General features: G+C 47.1%; 1 protein-coding gene across 2 annotated transcripts; it reads left to right on the top strand.

Moving 5' to 3' along the window:
- slc12a2 (solute carrier family 12 member 2) lies at positions 1-26938 on the top strand. Of its 2 annotated transcripts, XM_003965043.3 has the most exons (27): positions 397-945; positions 10483-10602; positions 11843-11918; positions 12482-12577; positions 12838-12977; positions 13545-13655; positions 13733-13841; positions 13922-14046; positions 14502-14586; positions 14662-14822; positions 14894-15001; positions 15110-15233; positions 15367-15468; positions 16993-17148; positions 17594-17693; positions 18300-18411; positions 18781-18921; positions 19030-19136; positions 19632-19711; positions 19975-20118; positions 20612-20659; positions 21501-21623; positions 21737-21848; positions 22824-22910; positions 23393-23528; positions 23624-23691; positions 23857-26938. In XM_003965043.3, the coding sequence occupies exons 1-27, from the start codon at positions 397-399 to the stop codon at positions 23990-23992; spliced, it is 3456 nt and encodes a 1151-aa protein (XP_003965092.1). In that variant the 3' UTR covers positions 23993-26938. The 2 variants fall into 2 exon arrangements, with proteins under 2 accessions (XP_011602692.1, XP_003965092.1); XM_011604390.2 differs by lacking the exon at positions 20612-20659 and having other exon boundaries at positions 1-945; positions 23857-23992.

Here is a 26938-nt window from a genome sequence, read left to right as displayed (position 1 = left end):
GCCGACTGCAGTGTGTGTATAATAGCGGAGGGGAGCGCCGGGACTCGAGGAGGAGCCGCAGCAAGGTCGACATCGGCGGAACATCCTTCTCCCAACGGCAGAGACGGTTAGCGGTGGAACGGGCTAGGTACATCACTTCCCAGTCGTTAGTTTTGGATTTACCGCCGCGAAGGAAGAAGGAGACGAGCGTTCGAAAGTTTAGAGTGTGAAGTTGGAAGGCGGCTAACGAGCTACTGTCAGCGGCGCCTGCGTCAACTAGAGCCGGCAGAGCCGCGTTTCCCCCCATAATTGGAAGCTAGTCGTGCTTCGGTCACAGGACTCTCGCTCCCGGGCACCGCGTCGCTCCAGAGTGGCTTTGACCCCCTCCAGCTGTCCGCTCACTTGTATTTCTGTGCCATGTCATCGCCATCCTCAGCGCCTTCCGCTCCACCGGAGGACGCCACGGCGGAGAATGATTTTCTAACGGCGGATACGGGGCTGAGGCCGCTGGGTCCAACGCCGAGCCAGAGTCGATTCCAGGTGGATCTTGTGGCGGAGTCAGCCGGCGCCGCGGAAGACAAGTCTCCGAGTTCCGACGTCTCCACGACTGTCCCATCCAGCGACAAATCAAGCGCTCCCGATGGCGAAGAAGCGAAGGGCCGATTCCGGGTGGTAAACTTCGCGGATCCCCGTGGAGCGGGGTCCGCGGCCTCCCCAGAGGCACCGCCGGCTGAGGGGATCCAGAACGGGGACACGGTGATGAGCGAAACTAGCATTCATTCTTCCACCGGAGGCCAGCATCACTACCACTATGACACCCACACCAACACCTACTACCTGAGGACTTTTGGCCACAACACGATCGATGCGGTGCCCAACATCGACTTCTACCGCCAGACAGCAGCACCGCTGGGGGAGAAGCTGATCAGACCCACCCTTTCCGAGCTGCACGACGAGCTGGACAAGGTAGGCGCCACACATGTCTGAGAGCAGGGCTACCGTAAATCACCGTTTAGAACCTGCAGAACAGCAGGGGTTCCTCACATGTGAGCTCTGGGGGGGGGGTGGAAGGCTCCAGCATGTTGATCGAGTCGGTGTGCACATGTGCTGGTGGAGGGACATGTGTCCCCTCACATTCTGGACCAGGGGGGCAAGAGACCCTTTTCACGTGATGTACATATACTTCAGGGTTAAATCTTCTCCAGCACATTTGGTGGTTTAACAGTCCAGCCTGTGATGGTTCATCCATAGAACCAACGTTTATTAGAGTCTCATTTGGTTCTAATACCGATGCTGACCTGAATTCAGGTTTATCTCGTTTTCTTTTATTTACCCGAGTTTGAATGACAAGGTGTTAAAATAATTGAGCATGAAAATGATCCCCAGGTTTGTAACAGACATCATGTGTTAATATTCCGGTTCTGTCTACATAACCAACCGTACCGTCTTCCAGCGCTGACCTTGTGTGTGTGTATATAAAAGGTTACATTTTCCCTTGGCTGGTCGGGGTCATTAGTGTTGTCAAAAGTTGCTAAACTCCAAAGCCAACTAGTGTGTCATTATTCTTCCCAAACATTAATTCTTGTCTGCGTGTGTTCGTTAACCTAAATGAAGTAACCAGCGAACCCATAAGGCTGTTCGAGTGTTTGACCAAGAGAGCAAACAGCTAATGCGGCTAATAGCAAAACAAATAGAAGGAATTGTTCCCACTCTTTAAAGGAACATGAACCTACTAAATGATTTATTCCCAGTTCCACTGACTCCTAATAACCTATAGCTCACTGTGCTGAAGAACCATGTGGATTGTTAACATTTTTGTGGGAATCCTACGACTCATTCAACCAGATTTATCAGGAGAGTCATCACGTCTGTCAGGCTGGTTAAGAGATGGTGCTGAGAGGAATGAGGAAGAGAGTGGATCCACCCTTCAAAATAATCGTAAAATAAAGACAATATATTTAGATCCTAATGCATTCCGGCTAAAGTGAATGCAAAGGAAATGATGCCTTGCTCATTGGATGAGGCACGTCACTGGAATCAGGGTCATTGAAACGCCCACAGTGATGCGTAACCTCCACATTGACCCTGTAGCTGGAACCAATTATATTGTATAAAACATTAAACTGTCCTTTTAAAACTGAGGTATTTGCTGCTGCTGGACCCTGAAAGCTTTTATTATTCCACACGCGCAGAAAATGAAAAATGCCCCCCCCCCACAGTTCTGTAAACGTGGCCCCATATCGAGACATCAGAGGTGATGAAAGGTGGCTTCATATTATTGGGGATAATTTTGTTAAAAGAGAGCAGCCGTTGTGCTTTCTAGCGTCCTCTCTTTTATTACAGGACCAGTCGTCGGCCTGGAGACCATCATCACCACAAAATTATGTCTGGTAGCAGATCTGCAGCACCACACTTTAATTAACTTCTGGCTTATAATAAAGACCCCCCCCCCCCCAAGGTCATGGTGACCTTCCCCATGTCAGGTCCAACAGAGAAGAGCTCCTTGTGCTGTGCTCCCAGATCAGATTGTGGAACGGAAATTCCGCTGCACTGATCGACTGCTGCCCGTGGGCTGTTTCACCCCGATCGATGAGACATTCAGGGCAGCGCAGCCGGCACGGATCTGCTGCGTTTTCCTGCATTCTGCCGAGGATTCCACGTCGGTGGTGGTGAGCGTTATCGCCATGCGGAGAACATGCCTTGCTCACCAACAGGGCGGTGTTTAAACCCTACGCATGTTTCAGCTCCCGGCAGCGCGGCAGTCTAGATGACGGTGCAGATCTATTTGAGCCCGAGCGGCCGGGCATGAATGCATTGTAGTTAAATATTGATGCCACCCCCTGTGCGGAAGCACATCCGTGTGTATGAAAGGAGATATGGTGTGTTGTTCGTGATAACTGCAACACAAACCCGCACGTGTGAGACCAGCTTGTCTGACAGGCAGCAGGTTTTCAACCAACGGGTGGCCGGCAAGGGTGACTTTTACACGTGACGTCATATGATGAACGTCAGACAAAATATTAGTGTTGTAAAGCAAGGGGGGGTTGTGTCAACAGCAAATTAAACTGAGTGGCTCCTGTCCTCCCCAGCTGTGACAGCACTGAGCCCAAAGGGACAGGTTTGATGATTGAGTTGGACGGGATCAGAATGTCCACTTCCTGTAAACGCAGAGGTCCTCAGAATTATAGGCAGACTGTTGAGATGATAAAGCATTGGAGCCTATAATGTTGCTGGACTGTATCGGTATCAGGGACGCCACACGTATCAGTGCAAGGTTAATGGTGCGGGTGGTGGTATCAGGACCGCCGATGAGGGCTTCTTCTGTCTTTTTTGGTGTTTTTAAAACCCTGTCAGAGTTTTAAAAACTTCTGTAGAGGGCCCCCGAGCCGCTGAACACCTGTGAGTCAGTCGGACGTAAGTCCTGCGAGACGCTGGGATGTTATCTCCTGACAGCTGAGGTTGGAACCTCCTGTTTGATTTCCTCCGCTGCTACCCGTCCCCTTTGTTTGCGGCACAGATTGTACACAGAAACAGGAAATGAAGGACACCCTGGGATTCTGGCATGGCCGTTGTCCAGGGGATAAGCCTCAGCCTTTGATGGCCTTCCAGCTGTTGTAACTCCGTGTGTTGCCAAGGGCCCGACTTCCTCCTCCTAACATCTCAATGCAGTGCATGCGACCTTGTGTCAAAAATAGCACCACCTCGTCCCCTCCTGCTACACCAGTTAAACTGGGAGCGTGTGGGAGTTTTCCCTCTTCATTTAACCTAAACGGAGTATCGCGACAAGGGAGTCCGTTTTCAGCTGATCTTGGTGTGTTCTGGTAGCTGTCTGACAATACAGCCTTTCACTTACAGCCCAGCTTTTAAGCTTCCTTTCCTAACTGGGAGCATTTACAACTGCAGTCTGCTTAAAAAATGAAAATCCTGGATCAACGACAAGATTTAATGGGTTGTTCCCTTCCTTGTTCCCAGTATTTTCATTGAGTCTCCCTCAAATGACTCCACTAGTTTTTTCCAAAATAATACTAATGAAGAAACCAAGCGACACAGAAAGCTCTTTGTTTAAGGAGAACTTGTACATAGTTTAAAAGCATGATTTCGTAATGTTTTACGCAGGTTTTTTATTTAGGGGTAAACCACAGAGTAGAGGTGGTGGTATCTATTAACCCTGGATTACCTTCAGTGGTGTTCGGTTCTGCTAACTGCTGTGTGAAGATGTTAAAACAACGAATCTGTACTTTTTCCCATAAATGGGCGGATCTGACATAATTTCCTATATCTAAATGCCTGTAACCACCAACTTTTGAACAGGAAGTACAGAGCGAGTCAACAGTAGAACATGCGCTCTTTTGTTTCTTGTGTCATATCGTCATCAAAGCCTTTACACGCCGCTCATCTTGAGGAGAAACACACAACCCAGAGTTCTGACTGATGTCAGGGCTCCGTACGATTACGAATGTTGCACTTTCGATTGATTCTCAAGAGCGAGCACGCTTTAAGATGGAGGATGGAAGGAGGGAAATTAAAGAAATACAGTAACTTCATATGTGACACAAAGATGTGCTCTTTTGTACTCAAGATTCTCTGATTTTGTGGGTTTGCCTCACATTTATTGGGGACTTGTTGCATGTGTAAATGTAGTCATGAAGACCCATGAATCTGCTAATAATATTGGTTTTGTCCATATTTGAGAAGAAAACTTGAGGTTTTCTGGATGAGGCCGTAGATTATGGACTTTGATTCTGGTTAGAGAATCAAGGTGCTGACAGGAAGGATTGGATGGATGTGGCTGATGGGATTCGGGATGAGGAAGGATCAACAACTCGAATGGGTTTTATATGTTTCTTGATCAGTTGAGATTGGGCAGGAAACGGCTCAAGATTATCTAAGTTATTCACACAGGTGAGTACATGTATTTTAGTTGTAGGTATATGGCTATAAGGTTAAGATACAGTTTTAAATAGCGGTTAAACAAGGGCGGTAGTAGCTTGGTTATTAAAGGCCCCCTAACTTTTGTACTTTGAAGATCTAAGGTCAGCGTGCTCCAGAACTGGTTGAGCTTTTGCACAATCTATGGACGTATAGCGTTCCCTCGTTGATGCGCATCCAATCTAGTTGACGCTGCTGCACATAGTGGGCCGCATAACCAGGAAGTAACCCTTACGTCCAAAAACTTTTTCAGTGTATACTCTGGGTGATGAATGGGCGGCCCTCTTGGTATCTAGAGGGCTTGGTATGATAGCGGAGGGGAGCACCGGGACTCGAGGAGGAGCCGCAGCAAGGTCGACATCGGCGGAACATCCTTCTCCCAACGGCAGAGACGGTTAGCGGTGGAACGGGCTAGGTACATCACTTCCCAGTCGTTAGTTTTGGATTTACCGCCACAAAGGAAGAAGGTGATGAGCGTTCGAAAGTTTAGTGTGAAGTTAGAAGGCGGCTAACGAGCTACTGTCAGCGGCGCCTGCGTCAACTAGAGCCGGCAGAGCCGCGTTTCCCCCATAATTGGAAGCTAGTCGTGCTTCGGTCACAGGACTGAACAATGTTCTGTATATTGTTGTTAATAAAGCACTTTAAAAAAGAAAAGATTATGGCCCTGTTAGCGTATGGCAAATGGAGTGGCTATATATGTGAAATAACTGAAACAGCTCCTTCTGTTAAACTAAATGGTTAAACCATTTACCACTGTTAAACCATTTCAGCGTCTTCGTGCTGGTGGAAGCTGGTCGCTATGCAGTTGGAAACTGTGTGTGCTCACAAGTCACTGACGGTTTGCACTAACCAATCAATTCAATATTGGCCTGAAAGCTGCTGAATGTGGGCTAATGGTAATCGGTGCGAGGGAGGTGACACGCAGGATCAAGGGCCCCAGGAGAGGAGATGGTCAGCCACCAGTTTGATGTAGAAAAGGCTTCCAATTATGATAAAAGGTCTCAAATCTGCAAGTCCGGGGGTCTCTACTGAAAAATGAAGACCTGGGCAGCAGAAGAGGACTGCATGTGGGGCAAAGGGTGAAAACAAGTTGGCTTTGAGGGTTTCACACGTTATCCTGATCTGCTTTTGTACATTAAATTACAGCTTTTCAAAGGTGTTCTTCTTACCTCCGAGAAGGTTCAGATCTGTTTCAGTGACTCCACCTTTGCTGTGGATCACTTGCAACAGACTTCTGGAAAGAGTTGGAAAATCTCTCCAAAACACAGATCAAAGATATTTCTACAGGCTCTGGCATGTATTGTCATAAACCAAGTCAGGTCAGAATAATATTTTGTCATAGCAGACGCAGCTCATCTGCTTTCTCAGAACTGAGGAATTTGGTTTCCTTCATGGAGCACGACAGCGCTGACCTTCATAGTGCCATTTCCTGTGGTCTGTGCTGTTCCACTGGGAGGGATCCACAGTGCTCCTCCAGCAGGGCACAACTGCACTTCAGAGGTTCCGCATCATTTTTACGTCACTTCTATCCTCATCGTATCGGGAGAGGAGAGGAGACTTGTGGAAGTTCAGTCTGCAAAACAAACGTACCAAAAGACAAAAACCCATATCAGTTACTCGTCACTATATGATTTATCTTTATATTACACACTATTGTAGTACAGTTCTTCTGTTCAGATAACTGAGAACGTTGATAACAGCGCTATCTCTGCCCTGATTGCTAACACACAAACTGGCCCCATGGAAAACCAGCCAAATTAGCAAGGAAATCTATTCAGGACTCTGTACATTTTAATTACCGACTCATATTTGGTGCCGTATTTGCGTCTCATAAGGACTATAAATAAATCAACGTGTTATAAACTGCTAAAGAAGAGTTATGCAGTTGCAGTAAATCTAACACTGTTCAATGTGTTTACACAGTTCTCAAAATAACTACGGCAATGTATGGGGGTTCCTCAGTGTGTTGATGCTAATATTAGGATTATTCTGGTAGCTTAGCTGCTGCCAAGTTCAAATATACAGCTAGTTGTTGAGATCTCTTTCCCCAAAAGCTAACGCCATGAGAGCGGAAACTGCCACGAGAGGAGGAAAGCTTTGGAAAGTTGAAAGAAGTAGCACGCGGTGCTTCAATCAAGGCAGATGAAAGGCTTAAAGTCGGTTCCCGTGTCCCTCGACATGTGCTCTGCAGACGTGTTTACCAAAGTGGGCCACCAACAATGACTGGATTCTGTAAACAGCTGCACACTGACTGGATTGTGGACACGTCCTGTCGGGTGTCCTGCATGCAGAGCAGCACACATGTGGCACTCGCCTTGTGAAAGGATGTCAACCAATTTTCCATGATGCTAACTGTGAGCTCAATGGAAAATAGATTTGAGCTCACTCCCTGGGAATCCTGAGTTGGTCGAAAGAGTCCATGCGGCCATCACACCAAAGTGACCAGTGCTGATTGTGGCAGTTTTATATATATGTATATAACATATACATAAAATACAGTATACTTAAATGTTAAGGTGTGGTGCTCCACTCTCCCTGAGTGAGAATTCAGCTAAAGTTTGTGAACATTCTCATTCATCCAGGTCGGATTTATAATGTAGCTAAAAGTAAAATGGTTCAAGGTAAAGCTTAAGATTCTTTCCTCTTCCTGGGGACCGTCAGCATTACAAAGACTGTGTTCTGAACACTGAAAAAGCCAGTTCTACAGACACTTAAACCTGGTTGAGGTTGTTGCTGCCGAGCTGTTAATAGTTTGATTATTCAATTACGCTGCGTGCTGACTGTTTATGGCTGTTGCCGCCACAGAACACGATGTTTAGGGCCGTTTCACGTGGATTCAGTCAACACAGAAATATTACCGGTATGTAAAAAGTGAAATTGCCACTGTTCACCGAAACCCGATGATGGTTGCGAAAGGGCTCGCAACGTCCATTCTCCGCCGCCGCTGCTAGCAAACAAGGCCCTCGCTGTTCGCAGGTGCGTCACTCATCACCTCTTTCACGCTCATGCCAAGAATCAAATAGTAACTTGACACAATTCCAAACATCAATCTCTGCAGTCTGAGGCCGGGCCATTTTGGTTCTGTCAACACGCCTCTGTGGGCAGCGGGGAATCCAACTCTGGGAGAGTTTTCCAGCTGAAAATGAACTTCCCAGAGAGAATTCCCCAAACAATAATGATCTCAAGAGTCATCTTTGTCTCTTGCTCACTGATGGCCATCAGGCAGAAACCTGAGAACATCTTCCTGTCTCAAAACTTCCTGATCTAATCTGATATTTTGTTGTTACTCTAATTTTTGCTCGCGTGTATGCGGCAATAAGTGTGAGTGCTTGAGCATAAACACCGCCTGCGCGCCTGGGTGCGTGCGTGCGTGAGAGTGAGAGAATGTAGTGTGACGTGTTTTTCAAATGTGCGTTGCAGTGTACAGTGAAGCGGACTGTTTTCAGCCTCATTCAAGTCAAGGAGTGTGTTGTGCCAGTTGTCGCACGTCCCCAGGGGCAGATTATGAATCGGTGAGCAGGATGTGCTGTTTTCAGCATAGCCGTGCACACTTCCTACAGTCACTTCACTAAACTGCCTACAGGTAACCTCTCATTATAGGGACGTCTAACAGCCACAGTGGTTTAACTGTTCTGTGAGCAGGGACTCGCTCCAGCGTGCGCTGCCGTGCTTTGCCATTGTTGCACAAAGCCGGTCTTTGTGCCGCTTCAGCCACGTAAATAATGTTCCCTAACTCGTTCTGTGCCCTGTTCCCTGCAGTGCTGCTGTCCATTTAACAGCCGAAGCCTTGAGTTAAAGCTGCAATTGCTGCTTTGTGGGATACACGCTACAATGTGGAGGCCACCTCTGTTAGCTGTACCCTGGCTACAGATAAAGAATACCCTGCTTTACTCTTCAGATTTGACCCTGTGTTGTTTTGAGAGTCCTCCTCTTTGCGGTTGTTTGCTAGAATACCCTGAGCTCCTTTGGGGTCGCCCCTTGCTCTTGTTATTAGTTTTTGGCTAGCAGTATAGCCTTATTATTCTTGCACTACTTACAAAATCACCCTCATGATACATCATTGAGTAGCAGTTGGATCGTCTATGCTTATTTGTCTCAGCCTCTGAAATGATCATATTAAAGGAACATCAAGCTTGGTGGCGATCTGGTTCCACGAATGAAGCCGCCAAATCAACCCTGAGGTCCTAAATGCTACAGAAGCTCAGCGGATATTAACTTTGGTGTTATATAACATCATGAGCTGCGTGACCTGCCGTCACACTGAGAGAGTTACATCCCACGGCCCAGCTGTTTTCTGTCAAAATACGGCTTAATTATTTTGGAATTATGATACACAATTGCAGAAACTGGGTTTTGTTTTCAGGTTTCATGTGCAGTTCTTTTGTTAAACCAACAAACACACCGATGCTGACATAAATAACCTCCGTGCTGAAGGGTATTGTGTGGAATAAAGGGATTGCATTTTTACATCCGTGCTGACGGTCAGGATTGGGACTCTCCTCCTGTAGATCTGTGGACGTAGTCTGACAGAAGCCGTCCAGAATCAGGTGAGTCCTCCGCTGACTCACAGCAGCCTGGATGAGTCACGCAGGACACAGACGTTGACAGATGGTGGTTCCGTGCTGAGCAATGCTCCTGCTCTTCCTCCTCCCCAAAGCCGCACTCTGCTGCCACTCTCCCAGGCAATCATGGAGACGCCCAGCGCAGCGCCCGTGTGCTGAGACATGTTCATTTTTATGATATATGTCTCCCTGCTTCCTCAATTTCCAAGACTTTAGTGCTGATTTGTTGATATGCTGCTACAACGGTCACAATTTAAAGAAGCAGAATATGGCTAGGTAGCACTTTGTGCTACCTAGTGTATGAAAAGTGCCATATAAATAAAGATTGAATTGAATTGAATTGAATTGATGCTGGTGAAACATGGTGAAATGTTGTTGGCAGGAAGTGAAAGACGGCGCCAGTGGTGCACAGCAATAAAGCGTAAACCAGAAACCTTTCAGAGGAATATAAGAACAAAGATGAGAGGGCCTGGCATTAAAAGCATGCTCTCTCTATGATGGAGTGAACAAGCAAACCTTTGCCTTAATTAGCAGTTGTCACTCAGCTTTCAAATGTCACGGAGACTAATGGCTTTGAGGCCGGAGACCTCCATCGCCTCGCCGTTAAGTGTTGTTGGGTTGGACACCCTTTTATTCCCAGCTTCCCCTGGAATGCTGAAAATCAACGTGACTGTGCTGTTTACAACCAAGAGCTTTTTATGGGTACCATGAATGCAAATTGGACAAAGACCCTGAAGGCTGACAATAAGTCCACCTACGTCACATCATTGTGGACAGCAGGGACGCTTCCTGTGTTTTCACTCCTGTACTAATAATACACGTCGTCCGGGTTGTTGCTTCATGCTCAGCAGCCTCTCAGCTCCCCTAATTATGCTCTCCGTGTCTCGTTAGTCTGAAATCACAGTCCTTGGCTTCCAGCTTTATGGTTTTACTACTTTTCCATTCGTGAGGGTCCTTGAATGATACTTGCAGCACTCTGATTCTGGTCTAATGGAATGGTTTTTGTTTCTAGGAACCATTTGAAGATGGTTTTGCCAACGGGGAGGAGCTGACCCCGGCTGAGGAGGCTGCTGCTAAAGAATCGGCCGAGTCCAAAGGAGTGGTCAAGTTCGGATGGATAAAGGGGGTTCTGGTGCGTCATTTCACAACAAGTTCTCTCACCTTTGCTCTTCCATTAGGTCCCTATGAAATCCCATTCACCTTTACCCTAATTCTCTCTTATTTTTTTATTTTTTTACCAAATTCCATTTTTTACCTTTGAAATTTTTGAGAATTCTTTTTTTTCACCTTTTACTCTTTATTTTCCTGCCAAAAAGAGTGTTTTTCAATTTTAAATGACTAAAATGTTCACAACCCTTCTTCTCAATACCTTCATAAGGAAATGCTGCAACGTAAATCTTCACATTACTGCTTATGAGCTTTAAAGTAGTTTAAAATATAAGCTGCTCGTGGTCGCTGCTGCGCTTTAATGCCTCAGTCAATACAACACTGGCACGATTTACAAAGCAGCTGCCGGGTAAAGGTCGAGACGTAGGTCCTCTGCCTTCACACGAAATCAGCATTTTAGTCAAATTATGTCAAACTCTGCGATATTCCATGTTAAAGTTAGATTCCGTGCTTTAATTGGCCGATTCAGAAATCCCCGGGCCCTGCAGCAGGACCCCAGACAGCCCAGAGCTAAAAAAAATGACAACTTTTGGCCGTAACTCGAGTCATATCATCACAATAGGCTGCAGCATTCTAACAAAGTATTACCAAGTTTATCTCAGTTACACAGCAACAGTAAACGCAACAGTTTGCAGCATTGATTCTGTGCTTAAAAGAATCAGTTTCTCCTCATTCATCTGAGCCTCAACCAGACGCTGAGGTGAAACTCACTCAGAGGTTTAGAGATGTCTTTCTTGTTCCAACTTGTCTGCAAGTCATCAAACCGCCTTTGTTTTGACATGAGGTGACCTAACTTCCTCTTTTACATAAACCTTGCACAAATCTGTGTTTTAGTTTTATCAGGTGACGAAAGCCGTTTGTTTACCACAGAAGTAACATTGGACATTAAAGAAAATTGATTGGTTGTTGAGTAAAGGGCAGGAAATGACGTCCACCTCCTGCAGAGTAAAAGTGTTTTAGTTCCACTTTTACAGGCTTATAAATCAAGCAAGTCTTTGTTCACAGTAGTCCTGCAGTAAAACCTAATGACAATGGACGAACAAGTCTCAAATTTACATCAGTTTACTGCCTGTTTGCTTGATTTATAACGTGACAGATGTTGACTGAATGTTGGTAGCGATGCCTGCTGATAAGAAGTGTCCAGTAGTGTTGAGATAAAGGAGATGCAAATGCTTTATTGATTAAGAGGAGCTTCCTCCCTGCAGGTCCGATGTATGTTGAACATTTGGGGTGTGATGCTCTTCATCCGCATGTCCTGGATCGTTGGACAGGCTGGAATTGGTGAGTGAAGCCCTCAACTGTGGCACCGATTCAGAAAGGAACTGAGACTTCAGTGATCAGAGGAAGCTCTTTAAAAGGCTTCAGTGAAAAGTGTCACAATCCCCGATGCAGTCTTTAAAAGCGTAAACTGTAAAAGTGCCTCTTCCTGCTTTCTGCGGCAGCACAACACTGACCAAAGCAGCTCTTTCCATCTGGGCATGTGTGAATCCAGCCAAGCACGGCTATGCTATATTGAAGCATCCTCCAATAGTAAAGGTGTTCATTTTAGAGAGAAAGCTGCTGGCACAGATGCCATTGCTCTGCCATTGACACCCAGATCTTTTACCCTTCCTGTCCTGGTGCTGAGCTGCAGTGGCATAAATCAAAGTCTGTGTATCCTAAAGTACAAACGTCTGAGAGAACATCACCATCCTGGAGCTCTGGCGCTCAAACCTCCTGCGAGGCTTTATCGTGCGACATTTCACCTCATTTTATTAAACCAAATTTCCAGAGTCATTGTTTGGGCTGCCATCATTTATCTGTGTACACGGAACCTAAATGTGAGGTGTGTTTCCTTTTTACAGCTTTTTCTTGTCTGATTGTTCTCATGGCGACCGTCGTGACGACCATCACCGGCCTCTCAACGTCTGCCATTGCAACCAATGGATTTGTACGAGGAGGTAGACGACCGTTTTCTACAGATGAATTAGTTAATGGTCCACGCTGTAAACCACATGTGTCAAACCCAGTCCTCGAGGGCCACGATCCTGCCGGGTTTTCTGTCCCACCAGGCTGAAAATGCATTCAGTGGGATGGAAAACCCGGCAGGATCGTGGCCCTCGAGGACTGAAGTTGACATGCCTGCTGTAAACGTTGAAAGAAAGGCCTGTATTTTGACCGTATCCCCAGCGTTTGTGTAACGTTCCCTCTTTGCTTCCAGGTGGAGCTTATTACTTGATCTCCAGGAGTTTGGGTCCAGAGTTTGGAGGCTCTATCGGTCTGATATTTGCCTTCGCCAACGCTGTAGCTGTCGCCATGTATGTGGTGGGATTTGCTGAGACAGTCGTGGAACTTCTTGCTGTAAGTCTTCGGCAGCTGATGACTCTGTGGGGGGCCTGATGCCACTTTCATGGGCCTTACAGTTCCATTATTTGTTAGTCTAGTCACCAGTGCTGGGCTTTAACTGTTTGCTAGTTGACTGGATAATGTCCCGACACTTGGTGTGATTCCGAGAGTCACCTGTAATGTGGAGAAGTCAATATTGCGTTAAGGTTTCCGTCAGCCTCCTCTGTCATTCTACACAATGATTGTGATAAAGAAGGACCTTGACCCTCAGCTGACCTGTTCAGAAGCATCACTAAACGAGTCTCCGTTAGATGGGAACATCCACCCACTTCCAGCTCCGTGCTCAGAGGTGCTGGTTGCTCGTACCATCAGCTGAGGTCCTTCAGCCATATTCTGAGGCTTCACCCTTGAGTGATGGACTAGAAAGACTCTTATTTGGTCAGGGTCCACACTTACTCCCCACCTCTGTAGAACTCGGTAGAAAAACTCACCAGGCGGTCCGGGCTTTTGTTTAGCACAGTTAACCGGTTCTGCTGGCTGAGCCGATGTGAATTGTTGTGCGGTTCCTTTCGTTTCTGGCAGGGTGCAGATGCCATCATGACGGACAATATCAACGACGTCCGAATCATCGGCACCATCACGGTCATCCTTCTCCTGGGCATCTCTGTGGCAGGAATGGAGTGGGAGGCCAAAGTATGAAGCAGAAGCATCAGCGGTTTCGGACCGCGGAGGGGTTGCTGTTCTCACTCTACTCTTTTCCTTCTGTGCAGGCCCAAATTTTCCTGCTGATTGTCCTGATCACAGCCATCATCAACTACTTCATTGGAACCTTCATTTCCGTCGAATCCAAGAAGGCATTTGGCTTCTTTGGTTATGATGGTACGGCCACATCCGTACTACATCCTGATCCTGAATCCCAGTCTGGTCTTTTCACACCCAGCCTTCTTCACTTCTCTCAGGTTCACTCCTGTGGGAAAACATGGGTCCGGATTTCCGAGGAGAAACGTTCTTCTCGGTCTTTGCCATCTTCTTTCCTGCAGCCACTGGTATCCTGGCTGGAGCCAACATCTCAGGAGATCTGGCTGTAAGTTTTTAGTAGCGAGGGCCTTAAACAAATGTGATCGCTTTACAAGGGTTTGTTTCACTGCAACTTGAATTGCAGTGATCTTAATTTAATTGATGTGCGTTAGTCCGTCTTCCAGGCAAGGTCCGGATCAGCTAGCGAACGTACCCACTTGTTTGCTCGCTGGCCGGCATCTCTTGTGGTTGAAGCGATTTTAAATTGTTCCTGGTTGACCTGGATATGTGTGCTTAAGTCTTAGTTTTACATAATATAGCTCTTAGTACAGATTGTCAGTAAAAACCACTTGAATCGCTGTTAAATCTGAAGTTCTTCACCACGAGGGACAATTTGAGGTCGCTTCGATGTCAAGTCTGAACTGGTCACTCCTACAGGTCTTATGTGTATAACCATACAGGATGTTATTGAAAAGTCCAGTTTAAGATGAGGTTCCTCATCTGTGCTGATGTTTGTTGCAGGACCCCCAGTTGGCCATTCCCAGAGGAACCCTGCTGGCCATACTGATCACAGGCATCGTGTACCTGGGTGTTGCCGTTTCAACAGGTGCCGGAATGGCTCGTGTCTAATAATTCCTTTTATTCTATTTTGATCTGCGTCATAACATAATGTCCACACCAGGATCCTGCATCGTGAGGGAGGCCACTGGAAATATAAACAGCACAGTCAGCTCCCAGTTCGTAGCCAACTGCACCGATGCTGCCTGCAAATTTGGCTTCGACTTCTCCAGCTGCAAGGATCCTGCGGCTGACTGCAAGTATGGACTCCTTCATGATTTCCAGGTATGAAGCAGCTGCTTGAGGAAGAAAGGTTTGGTTGGTCCGACCTGAGCTGACGCTCGTGTGTTTGTCAGGTGATGAGCATGGTTTCAGGATTTGGTCCAATCATCACTGCTGGAATCTTTTCTGCCACTCTGTCCTCCGCTCTGGCCTCATTAGTCAGCGCACCCAAGGTTTTTCAGGTGAGACCACCAAGGCCATGATCAGTGCCACCTCACATCAGTATTGTGTGACGTGAGCCTTGTTGTTGCATCTATGAAGACGGCCGTCATGTTGTCATGTCCCCACAGGCTCTATGCAAGGACAACATCTATCCTGGTCTGGGCATCTTTGCAAAGGGTTATGGAAAGAATAATGAACCCCTCAGAGGCTACATCCTGACCTTTGGGATCGCTCTTGCCTTCATCCTCATTGGTAGGACAGCAGGCACGCCTGTTATTTCTGCTGTTGAGGCATTTTTGAGCTTTCGTGTCGTTTAGAACCGTAGATCACACAGCAGGTTGTGGAGAACGCCCAGATTTGATGGTCTGCTGCCTTATTCTTGCAGCGGAGTTGAACATCATCGCCCCCATCATCTCCAACTTCTTCTTGGCCTCCTACGCCTTGATCAACTTCTCCGTGTTTCATGCGTCACTGGCCAAGTCGCCAGGTAAGATCTCTGCCCTGACGTGATGAAGCAGCAGGCTTGTTGAGAGCCCCCGCCCACATGGAGCAGTGGCCCTCACTGGTTTCCATACAGCTGCTTTGCTTCTTGGTTAGCTAAACCAACTTTACTATAGATCCACAGTGAGCCTGTTGATTACTGGCATAACATTGTGGATCCAAGTGTTTGTAATTGGGTAATGTTGGTTCATGCTGCCAATAAGAATTCCTGGTGATGCATGCGCAGATCTAGGCCTCCATGAGAAATCTTGATTTAAGCTTTGGGATTCATTGTTTACATAATGGAGGGGAAAGTTGAAATTAATCTATGGTGTTGTTACCTGTGTATTTGATATTTTTTTAACATGGGATCAATGACGGAATCGGGCTACGTAATGTGATGTCTCTCTCATTTTCACTGTCCAACTTTAAAAACGCTTAAGTTGATGGTAACGCTGCAAAGATGTCCTGATTTAGTGGAACCCATACTGACAGCTTCCTGACCTGAGGGCTATTGTTGATGATTGATCTAAAAGTGAATGATGCGTCTCTAATACACAAAGCTGTATGATTATCTCCTCATCATTCTCATCTTTGGAATCGATATGAGCTTCAGACACATCGGCATGAATTCCTACATTAGAATGTGACATTACTCATGTATTTGGTCCGTTTCTGACTAAACTACGTAGTGTGATATGAGGGGAAGGGTGGTGGGACCAGAGATCATATCAAGCTAAAGGACACTGGAAGGTTACTCGTGGATCCATCTCTCAAGCTGAAATTTGTTGATATATCATTTCCCGAGGCCGAATGAGTCCAAAGACGAGAAACATCATGTGGGCTTTCTCTGATATTTCAGATGGAGATTGAGATGTAATGAGTGTATGTCACTTCATTATGTTGAGTTCTGTGCTTTTTTCCCCCCTCGATACCAAAGCTCTAGCAGAACACCAGGTACAGATTCCGTCAGACTCTTATCTGTCTCTAATTGCTCCCAGCAGGCCGTGTAATTACATGGACTTAAATGGTACATGACGTAAAGCTAACACAGACGTTAGCAAAGCTCCAAACATTTGAAACCTTTTGCATTCTGAACTCAATCTCTCCCTTCAGGGGGCAGACCATCAATGTACCCTTTATGTCCTGTTTGTGTTCATACACTGTGTAAACTCTCACTAAAATCCCATTAGTCTAGTTTCTGTGATAAATAAATACAGTAACTAGTACTGGCTGTAATGATCCGCTCTCTTGTCTAAGTGCTAACTCCCATTTTTATTTTTAACCCCACACTTATCCAACGATAACTTGATTCATGCTTTTTCCACCATTTTTAAAACCATGTCATGGGACATGTGACAAGCGTGAAGATAACCGTGGATTCTCTAAAATTCCAGTTCAGATTCCAACATTAATTCCACAACTGTACAGCTCATTAATATGGCAAACGTTGTCATCACCTCCGTATCACGTGAACCACCTGTTTGTCCAGCTCTCATGTGTTGCTGTCTGTTGTCATTGGTGACGTTAGGATGGCGCCCCAGCTTCAAATACTACAACATGTGGGTCTCTCTGGCGGGAGCTATCCTGTGCTGCGTGGTGATGTTTGTCATTAACTGGTGGGCGGCTCTCCTGACCAATGTCATCGTCCTGGGACTTTATATCTATGTCAGCTACAAGAAACCAGGTGAGTGAATCCAGCAGGATGCTGTCTCGCCTTTCTACCAGACTCCTATTGTGCTTCATTGTGAAGAATTACAGGGCACTACGAGAACAACTAGAAATGTTTGCAGTGTCCCAGAACCATGAAGCCGTCGTGGGTTTATGTGCTCAGCGTTGGTGTCTGATGTTGAGCTGTCGTGCTGTTGGACCCAGTTCATTGCACCTTTTCAAACAGTCCTGCTGTCCTTGCAGCTCTGCACAAACACCTGTATGCACACTCTCTTTGACACATAGCCCCCCCCCCCCTCACACACACACACACACACACACACACGTGCACACTCCCCCACACAAGGTCTCAATAACCGTGACACCGCATGGGTCAAAGGATTTTTGTCCCAGCAGGACAAAGCGTGCGACACGCTCGCTGTCTGCGCGCTCTCTGACTGCATGTGTCCTCTCTGGTCCAGATGTGAACTGGGGCTCATCCACCCAGGCCCTGACCTACCACCAGGCTTTGACCCATACTCTGCGCCTCAGCGGAGTGGAGGACCACATCAAGAACTTCAGGTATGTCTGATATAAAATAAGAGATATGAACTCTTACAAATAGGCCTTAAATGCTAAATATGCTGAGAGTTTATTTGGAATATTAAAAATGATGTCATCAGGGGGATCAGACCAGATATGAGTCTCATCTCTCACTTTGGAGGGTCGTGCATTTTAGGAATATCTGACGGGTACAACCAGAGAAAAATCATTTCGACACGTTTGTCCTCTTCATCCACGTGTAGCCAGCAGGGGTGTTCTTCAGCTGGTGTTAGCGACAGTGATGCCTTGGCAGCAGCCGAGGCAGAACATTAAAGGCCATTAGATGGTGTCTCCAGGATGTCTTTCCTCTCACTGCCTCCAATAAGTCTTGTAGTGTATTTAACATAGTCCACCACTTTCCACATGCAGCTGTTGCACCTGTTCTCAGGAGAAAAGGTTCAGCTATTATTTAGCATGTGGGGGGGTCATTAGTGACATGCGGGAAGAGGTGAGGTGGCTGCAGCACCAGAGAAGTTTGGACCCGGTGCAGCAAAGCCAGTCGTTATCCACTAGAGTGTGTGTTCAGATGTGGAATGGATGGCTGCTTTAAACACTGCTGTTTCTTCTGGGTGTGTGTCTCTGTAGACCTCAGTGTCTGGTGATGACTGGTTACCCCAACTCTCGGCCGGCTCTCCTGGACCTGGTTCACAGCTTTACAAAAAATGTTGGCCTGATGATCTGTGGGCACGTTCGCATGGTGAGCAGATACTCCTGTTTCCTCTGTAATTATCACATTATCACTCTGAAGAGCAGAATAAACCATATCTAATTACATTACCCAGCAGCTGTGGGACTCACCTAAACTCTATGGGCTCATGGATCAGGTGCATTAACTGTGTCTGAGTCCCTTAGCGAGTGGCTCTGCCACATCTTCATTAAGTGGTTGACAAATGCAGCTTGTTGTCCAGCTGATGGCTGCAGCCAAAGCACCTCCCAGCTGCTGGGATTCAGCCTGATCCAGGCTTCAAAAACAAGTGTATCCTGGCCAGCGGGACACAGTTTTACTGGATGTGCTCAAGGTTAATGCATATTCAACTTTGTGTGTGTGTCTGTGACCTCACCACAGGGTTACCGAAGGCCCAACTATAAAGAGCTGGCCACAGACCAGGCCCGGTACCAGCGCTGGCTGCTCAAGCATGAGTGCAAGGCCTTCTATACTCCAGTGTTTGCAGAGGACCTGAAGCAAGGCACCCAATACCTTCTCCAGGTAGGTTCCCTCCTGAAGCAAACGAGTCCACAACATTAGGAAGTGACCTCAAGGTGGCTCCCTATCAAGGAAAGGTTGAACTTCTTAGGAGTGTCATTTTGTGTTCAGGCTACGGGGCTGGGCCGCCTCAAGCCCAACACCCTGGTGCTGGGCTTCAAGAATGACTGGAGGGATGGTGACATGATGAATGTGGAGACCTACATTAGTATGATCCAGTAAGTAACTCCAAGCTACCGAACTGCAGCTGCAGCGCCGTCTAATTCCAAGTCAGATTCCTATAAATCCCCACATTCCACCCCTTTATGTTTTTATGTTCCTGTTCATAAACAGGCCCTGAAATGACTAAAGTAGCTGATATTTTCCATTTAAAAACTCCTGGCACTATTGAAAGCAGGTCGGAATTCATGTGATTCCTGTGTTTGTGATCAACCCTCAGCCGGTCATGTGAGAGCGGCTGAAGGATTTAAGGCTCCCTGATTATTCCGGTAAATCAGGGGGATTATGAGCTGGAGGTCAGAGATGGTTCCGTCCACCTTTATTAAATGACTTAATAGGCTTAGCTTGTGTCCTTTGCCTTCAGTGCTGTTGGCACAGGATAACGTGTGCGGGAAAAATCTGGATTTCATCTTCTTTAAAATGTTTTTGTTATTGGACACTTGTCCATTTGTCCACTGCTGTTGAAACACAGTTGTATTCATTTCTCCTCTCAGCGACGCCTTTGACTTCCAGTTTGGTGCCGTTATTCTGCGTCTGAAGGAGGGCCTGGACGTGTCCCACATCCAAGGACAAGGTAAAGAGGAATCAGTCTCATTTTGGAATAAAGCTGGAATAAATGGGATGGAAGCGATGTGATTCAGTGGCGCATGTTGCCCCGGAAACCTGGTCGTTCCTACAGAACCCCAAAGGTTCTGATTGGAATCAGTGGGACACCACAGGGTTTATTCAAGGGTCTTTATTTGAGTTGAAGGGAGCTATTAGCTACTAGCTTCTGTATTTCTGGACCACAGGCTCCAGACTTTGTTTCTCACAGTCTCCTCATGTTCTCTTCCTCAGACGATCTGCTGTCCTCCCAGGAGAAGTCCTCCGGCATGAAGGACGTGATTGTATCCATAGACACCAGCAAAGACTCGGATGCGGACTCTTCGAAGCCGTCCTCAAAGGCCACCAGCCTCCAGAATAGTCCAGCTATACAGAAAGGTCAGCGCCAACATCCCCACTGTTACGATGAATTCCCCAAATCTGTTCGAGACCTTAATCCAACACACACACACACATACACATACATCTGTTCACCACTACTGTCATCTACTAATTGTGACCCGGGGGGAAGCGTCACCATGGAAACGTGTAGTCACAGGAGAGAGCTGATGGCAGCCCTGGTGAACACTGGTTCCTGCTCTTCTGTGTGGCGTTGGCTCGTTCCGGGTTCTCCAGACGGGCAGAACGGTGACCTTAATGGTGACCTCAGGGGCTCAAGGTGGACATGTTTCCTTCCTGGAGGAGGAGCGTCACCTCCTGTCTTTAGGTCCAGAGGAGTGAAGAGGAGCTTGTGACATGACCATTTTGTGACCGCGCGTCTTGTTGTCCTGTGGTGTCGTGTGTGATGAGGCCACCGTGCACGTGGATGGCTCCTGCACCAGCACTGAGCCCAGTTTTGATTATTTTGTCTCCTTTTGTCTCACACTCCCAGATGACGATGATGATGGCAAAGCTCCAACTCAGCCCCTGTTGAAGAAAGGCAGGAGATCCACTTTTTTAGTTGCTTTGTGATCTTTTTCTTGCTTTCTGTCTTCTGGATTTCTTTAATATGCATCATTTACTCTCAATTCCTCCCTTCATGTTATCTCTTTTTGATTTGGTTTTTGCTACCTGTCCCCGTGTGCCCCCCCACTCGTCCCGTCTTTTCAGCTTTGGGGAAGAACGTGTTGCCGTTTCTCCTCCTTGTCGCCTGTTTAGCGTCTTCACCTCTAACAGAACGTGTCCGCCTGCTCTGTGTGATGGTGCCTCTAACTAAATCTCCAGTTTTTATCACTGCTCTTGGCCAAAATAGAGCTTTTTTCTTGCAAAGGTCCTTCTTTCCTGCTGTTCTTGTCTTTCCTGGAGGTGCCAGTTTGTGTGCAGCTTCCTCCCTCCCAGGGTCAGACTGCTCCCTGTTTCTGTGCTGTTTGCAGCTTCTCTCCCTGCCTGTTTGCTCTCATCCGCCGTGACTCCACTCTGATATAACCCCATAACTTGTGTGATCCACTTCCACGTTCAGACCTGTTCCGCTGAGGATGAGAACCGTAGAAATGAAAGATTTCCACACTCCCAATATAATCAAGGGAGCCATGAAATCTGCTCAATAGTTGATGTTTTTTCTCAATTCATGAGTTAAGAAGTGATTTATTTTACAGCAGACAGACACACGACTCCAATATTCTAATCTTTTAACAGTAATTCTTTACAACCGTATTTAGCGATGGTCTGTTTTAATGGGATCAAAAATTGGTCACTTCTAGTCAGTTTTGGAGAGGAGGATATAAAACTTGTCCAGGATGCTGAAATCTCCTCCTGAAGCAGCTTCTGTGTCTCTGTAACAGACAAGAAGAGCCCGACTGTTCCTCTGAACGTGTCCGACCAGAGGCTGCTGGAGGCCAGTCAGCAGTTCCAGAATAAGCAGGGGAAGGGGACGGTGGACGTGTGGTGGCTGTTTGATGATGGAGGTGAGGGAGACGCAACAGCTCTGTCCTGCCAGGTGGACGGATGATGGACGGATGATGGACGGGTGAGGGACAAGCGCTGGGCTGTAATTGTCTCCTCTGCTGTCTGCTAACAGGTCTGACCTTACTGATCCCGTATCTGCTGACCAATAAGAAGAGGTGGAAGGACTGTAAGATCCGCGTCTTCATCGGAGGAAAGATCAACAGGATTGATCATGACCGCCGCGCGTAAGAACTCTTTAACCTTAATGTTTAAAGCTCACATTAAAATCTAAAGGTGTAACCAGTTGGCTGATCTGTAGACTCATTAAGCTGTTTCCTGAGCTAATGTGAGCAGCAGAACTTTTTTATAGTTGTATGGAGATGATCTCACTGAACACAGAGGACACTCACACTCCATTTTTCAAGCTTTTCTGAACCGCAATGGATTCTTTTTGTTCTTCAGCTATGAAACTGAAGCATTTTATTGCCGTCAGTCTCCAGTCGGGCTCACAAACCTCCACAGTTCTTCCAGTTTGTCTCTGAACTAAACACAATCGTCTCTTTGTTTCCCAAAGCTGTGCAGTCTGTTAGCTGCCATGCAGCCTGTTTGCTGCAGCCTGTTTGCAGCAGCAACGCAGCTTGATAGCAGCAGCCTTTTAGCAGCAGCCTCGTTAGCATCCCTCCCATCTGCTGACAGCGTAACACGGCTGTTTCTGAAGTCAGACGTGTTGAGTTCAGCCACATCGGTGACATTTATTCAAGTGAAGATTTGAAATTGGTTCATTTAAAATATCAAAGTCTTTAAGTGATATGTTTTGCTCAAGTAAAACACAAATTATTCATGTGTTGAAGTTGTAATGGAGAGAATATTGACATGGTTCTGCCTTAATCCTGGTGCATGTGTGACCTGTATCTAGTGAAGCACTGACGTGGTCTTTGTCTCTTCCTTCTTGGTGTTCCCCCCCATCGCTCTCTCTGTCCCCCACATCTGACTCCTACACCCTTTTGTTGGATAAATTTAGCTTGAAGCAGAAGCCTTTTATCTCTCGACGTCAGCACAAACCTTTCTCCACCTCTAACACGCACATCCTTTCTTTGACGGCCCCTCCTGAAGAGATGCTTCTAGCTGTTCCTCTGCTGCTCTCAGCTCTCCTCACATCCTGGATGTGAGAGCAGGAAGCGGTTTGTAGTTTGAAGCCCTATTTGGTCTCCTCTGTGCAGGATGGCCACCCTGCTCAGCAAATTCAGGATAGACTTCTCAGACATCACCGTGCTGGGAGACGTTAACACCAAGCCAAAGATGGAGCAGTAAGTAAATAGTCCTCTGATTTACCATCAGATTGATCTTTAAAATAACCTTTGACTGCCTTTGAAGCCATCTTCAGCCACAACTTTAAAAATGAATATGTAAGAATGATACACAACACCAGAAATAGCTTTATTTCTTTGTTGGCCTTTATGTTATCATGTAGAATCAGTTGATTTCAAAACAGTCCCGGAGTTCAGAGCTGCTGCATCCAGCTGGTTCAATCATTGGAGACACAAAAGTTATTTTCAACAGATTTGCTGCCCAGAAACACAGGAAATGTGAATCGGTGGCTCCCTCTTGTGGACAGTTGGAGTAATGGCACGACACAATGAGCCAGGGTGTACAGATCGGGAATTCTAAAAGTTCTTTCTCTGGTTTTAATCGCCGACCCTGGGGTCCAACATCAAATGTTCATGTATTTTTAAGGTCCTAAAACACTTAAAAAAGAATTTGACCTCATTTATGGTGTTGTGGCTCTTAGTGTTTCTGCCTTTGAGGAGTTGATCGAGCCTTACCGCCTGAAGGAGGACGACCTGGAGCCGGAAGCTGCTGAGAGGCTGAAGAACAGTGAACCCTGGAGGATCACTGACAACGAGCTGGAGCTGTATCGAGCCAAGGTCAGAGGGCGCTGAGCACACTCCAGGAAGCTGCCGCGGCTCCTGCTGGTCGCTCCTAGCGTCGTCTTCATGTTCCCCTCTGTGTTCTTGTGCAGACCAACCGGCAGATCCGCCTCAACGAGCTGCTGAAGGAGCACTCCAGCACGGCCAACCTCATCGTCATGTAAGCAGCTTTCTGCACGTTTAGGACACGGTCCTCCTCAGAGGACGCGGCCCTGACGGCTGGGCTGAGACCTGCTCTGCTTAGAACGTCTGGTGTTAAAGGAATGTCCTCGTCCTCTGAGGGGCTAATCTGAACATCCCTCTCACCTTCTCTTCCCTCTCGCAGGAGTTTGCCTCTGGCCCGGAAGGGTGCCGTGTCCAGCGCTCTGTACATGGCCTGGCTGGAGGTCTTGTCCAGGGAGCTGCCCCCCATCCTGCTGGTGCGCGGCAACCATCAGAGCGTCCTCACCTTCTACTCCTAAACGCACAGGAAGGAAAGAACAAAGCTTTTACCATCTCCCCGAACACCACTGCTTCCTGAAGCAGGTCCACACACCCCCTAGTTCCAGTCCACCATGTAGAGCTGCACCATAAGAAACATTTGAGGGTAGAAAAGAGCCCCAGATTGAGACGCCGCCTGTCACCGACCCCTGAAGGAGACGCATCCTGTCAGAGTCGGCTGGTCCGGAGGCTCCCCCCTCGTCTCTGTTTTTATAGTTGACTCTTCTCTTTTAACTCAACTTTACTCATTTCTTCATGACAAAGTGAATTTTAGTCTTAGATGCTGATAATTGTTGTGGTTGGAAGAAGATGATGTCCTTGAACCCTGGAGCAGGCGTGTGTGATGCAGCAATAAGCACCATCGTTTCAGTCGTGAGGGGAAGCTTTGCATCACCATCTGAAGCCTTATGGATGTGCCTTCAGCTCAATCAGATTCCAATAATCCTAATCCCTGTTTGACTCTCTATTAGCGGGATGCAGCTTCTGATCGTAGCTCAGTTTGACTTTTCTTTTGTCTCTTGGGTCCTAGTTTTATCAGAGTGGATGAATATTATTGGTGTCCACATCAGTGCATGAAACCTTTCTTTCCTTTCTCTTCCTCCCACCCTAATGGTGTTTATTTTCATCTGTCCTTTTTTAAATTGACTTTTAAGTCTTCCTTTCGCAGCGACCTGCAACTCCTCCAGCTGCTCCACAGAAGTCACAATCATTCAGGCGCGCTGCCTAAAAAAGAGTCTCAACTGTGTCAGCTGGTCGTCCGGCGGAGGTGCGAACGCGGCGTTTCCATCGTGCGCTGATGGTCCGGATCATTTCCTTCTGTACATGAAGCGACGCGTTGACCCAACATGCTCGTTAAACTTTGCCTTAATGTTGCACCGAAGGATTGTCGTGAGTTTTCCCTCTAAGCCGTACTGGCTGCAGATGGCTGCTGGGAGAAGCACTGGAACAGAGTTCTCCACTCTGGGAGTTCACACATGCATTCAAGTTTCCTTCCATACCCCACCTGCATCAGTCTGTTACAGCGCCCCCTGTAGGTCCGCTTTTGTCCTACAGTGGTCTAGAGTTTTGCACTACTGTCCGTTTGGTGGACTGCTGCTGTCCTGGTCCCCCCCTCCTCCTGCGGGACCACCTGCTGGCAGGACAAATGTCACCTTAGATTGTGTTGGAAGTTGAATGAAGACACGGTTTACCTCTATGCACACGACCTTCTGTCACCCGAGTGCTAAAAAAGGTCCACGTTCTCCTCCTCCTTCAGGAGGGTTCCATCGGTGGCTCCTGCTGCCGGCTGCACGTTTCATCCGTGATGCCGAAGCATCCGGCCCGGTTGATGGAGTCTTGCAGCACATGTGAGGGGGGAGAACTTGGTGGATCCTTAGGAAGGAATGAGTGAGCAGCAGCTGTCGAAGCTGCTGCTTCCTGAATAATGTGATCACGCGGTAATAACACACTAACTACTACTCACTAGATGGGTTTGGGATCGAGTGGAGCTTTGCAGCAGCAACGGCGTCACTTGATTCACGTCAGGCTGCAGCCACAACAGTCCTGCCTTCAACAACAAATCCCAACTTTATTATCTGTGAAAACAGCCAATTCCATTGTTTGCTTCTTTCCCCACAATCCAGCTCATCTCTAAAATGTTGTTCCTAATCACGTTTTCCTGAGTGTTGAACCAGGACTGTAATGAGATAAATGAATGTTCAGCCAGTAGAGCTGGTTCCTTCTGTTGTAGGCGGATAAATCAGGAATGAGAGGAAGTTTTCTGACAGCAGCTTTTATAGAAGCAGAACAGACAAACTGCAACTTGATGAATGGAAGAAACTATTGTCTGCTCACAGGCGCAGCATTAGAAACCGTTAGCGTGTGTGGTCCCTCTTCTGTCTTCCCAGCATGCACTGCAGCGGTGCAGCGCTGTCCTGGTGGATCTTAAGCACGAGTGGCGTCAAACGTGCTCGCTCACCATGAGAACTGTTAGCGGAGCAGCCCGGCTTTAGTGCACAGCAGAACCTCTCCAGTTCTCCCAGCTCAGGGTTGGATTTCCAGGAAGATAGGACCAGAAATTTCAGAGGGAAGCTGTGCAAACTGGGAAAAACCTGGCGGCTGGATAACATTGACTCGCTCACGGGTTTGAGGGAGGAAGGTCGAGTAGTTGTGCCTGCTCAGCACAGTTACGGAGCTGGAGTGACCGATCCACCCTTCACACTTAGGGAGGAGAGAGTGTGTGTGCGCGTGCATGTGTGTGTTTTAACGTGTTACACACATCAAACAGCAACAGTGTTGCAGATTAACACTGATTTACTGTATAAAACCACATAAATGTGAGCTGGAGAAAGAGGTTGTTGTGTCATTAAGCAAAACTAAAGCTTCAACTTTACAACCAAAAAGGGGTGTGTGTGACTGTGTGTGTGTGTGTGTGACTGTGTGTTCTCCTCATTTCTGTCCCTGTAGATTCTGACTGATTCAGTTCCATCTGTGGAGCCCCGTTCACGCTGTAATCAGATCCCTCACTGGTTCTGTGCTGATCCACCTGCAATCACACGTCTGTAAATAAACTTGCTGTAACCAACATCAACTACAAAGAGAGGAACCTATTTATTTTAGCCTTTTCTCCACTGCTCCTGTCTTAATCTCTCACTTCCTCTTGTGTTTGCATGCTGTTTGTGTTGCTTCCTTTGCTCCTCCCGCGCTTCCGAGCCTTTTCCCCTCCGAGTGTGTCGTTCGCTCTTCTTTTGGAAGCCTTCGGAAAAGACGTGGCAGCAGAGGAAGGTAGCTGGAGTCCAACCGGCCAGATCGAAGCAGAAACGTTTTCATACGCTGTGTTGTTGACTGTCACAAATATGCTTTTTTTCTAACGTTTTAACATTTATGATTACCAATACTTTGTACAACTTTAATGCAATGAATACATGAAATAAAATCAGTTAGTGGAA

This window comes from Takifugu rubripes, chromosome 6, assembly GCF_901000725.2.
Source record: "Takifugu rubripes chromosome 6, fTakRub1.2, whole genome shotgun sequence".
In the NCBI taxonomy this organism is placed as follows: domain Eukaryota; kingdom Metazoa; phylum Chordata; class Actinopteri; order Tetraodontiformes; family Tetraodontidae; genus Takifugu; species Takifugu rubripes.
Note: the sequence above shows the minus strand (reverse complement) of the source record. Positions and strands in the feature narration are given on the sequence as shown.

Coding starts and splice junctions, on each gene's coding strand:
- slc12a2 (XM_003965043.3), top strand. CDS start 397: ATGTCATCGCCATCCTCAGCGCCTTCCGCTCCACCGGAGGACGCCACG. Junction 15,234..15,366: donor TCTTGCCTTCATCCTCATTG/GTAGGACAGCAG, acceptor TTATTCTTGCAG/CGGAGTTGAACATCATCGCC. Junction 18,412..18,780: donor TCTGTGGGCACGTTCGCATG/GTGAGCAGATAC, acceptor ACCTCACCACAG/GGTTACCGAAGGCCCAACTA.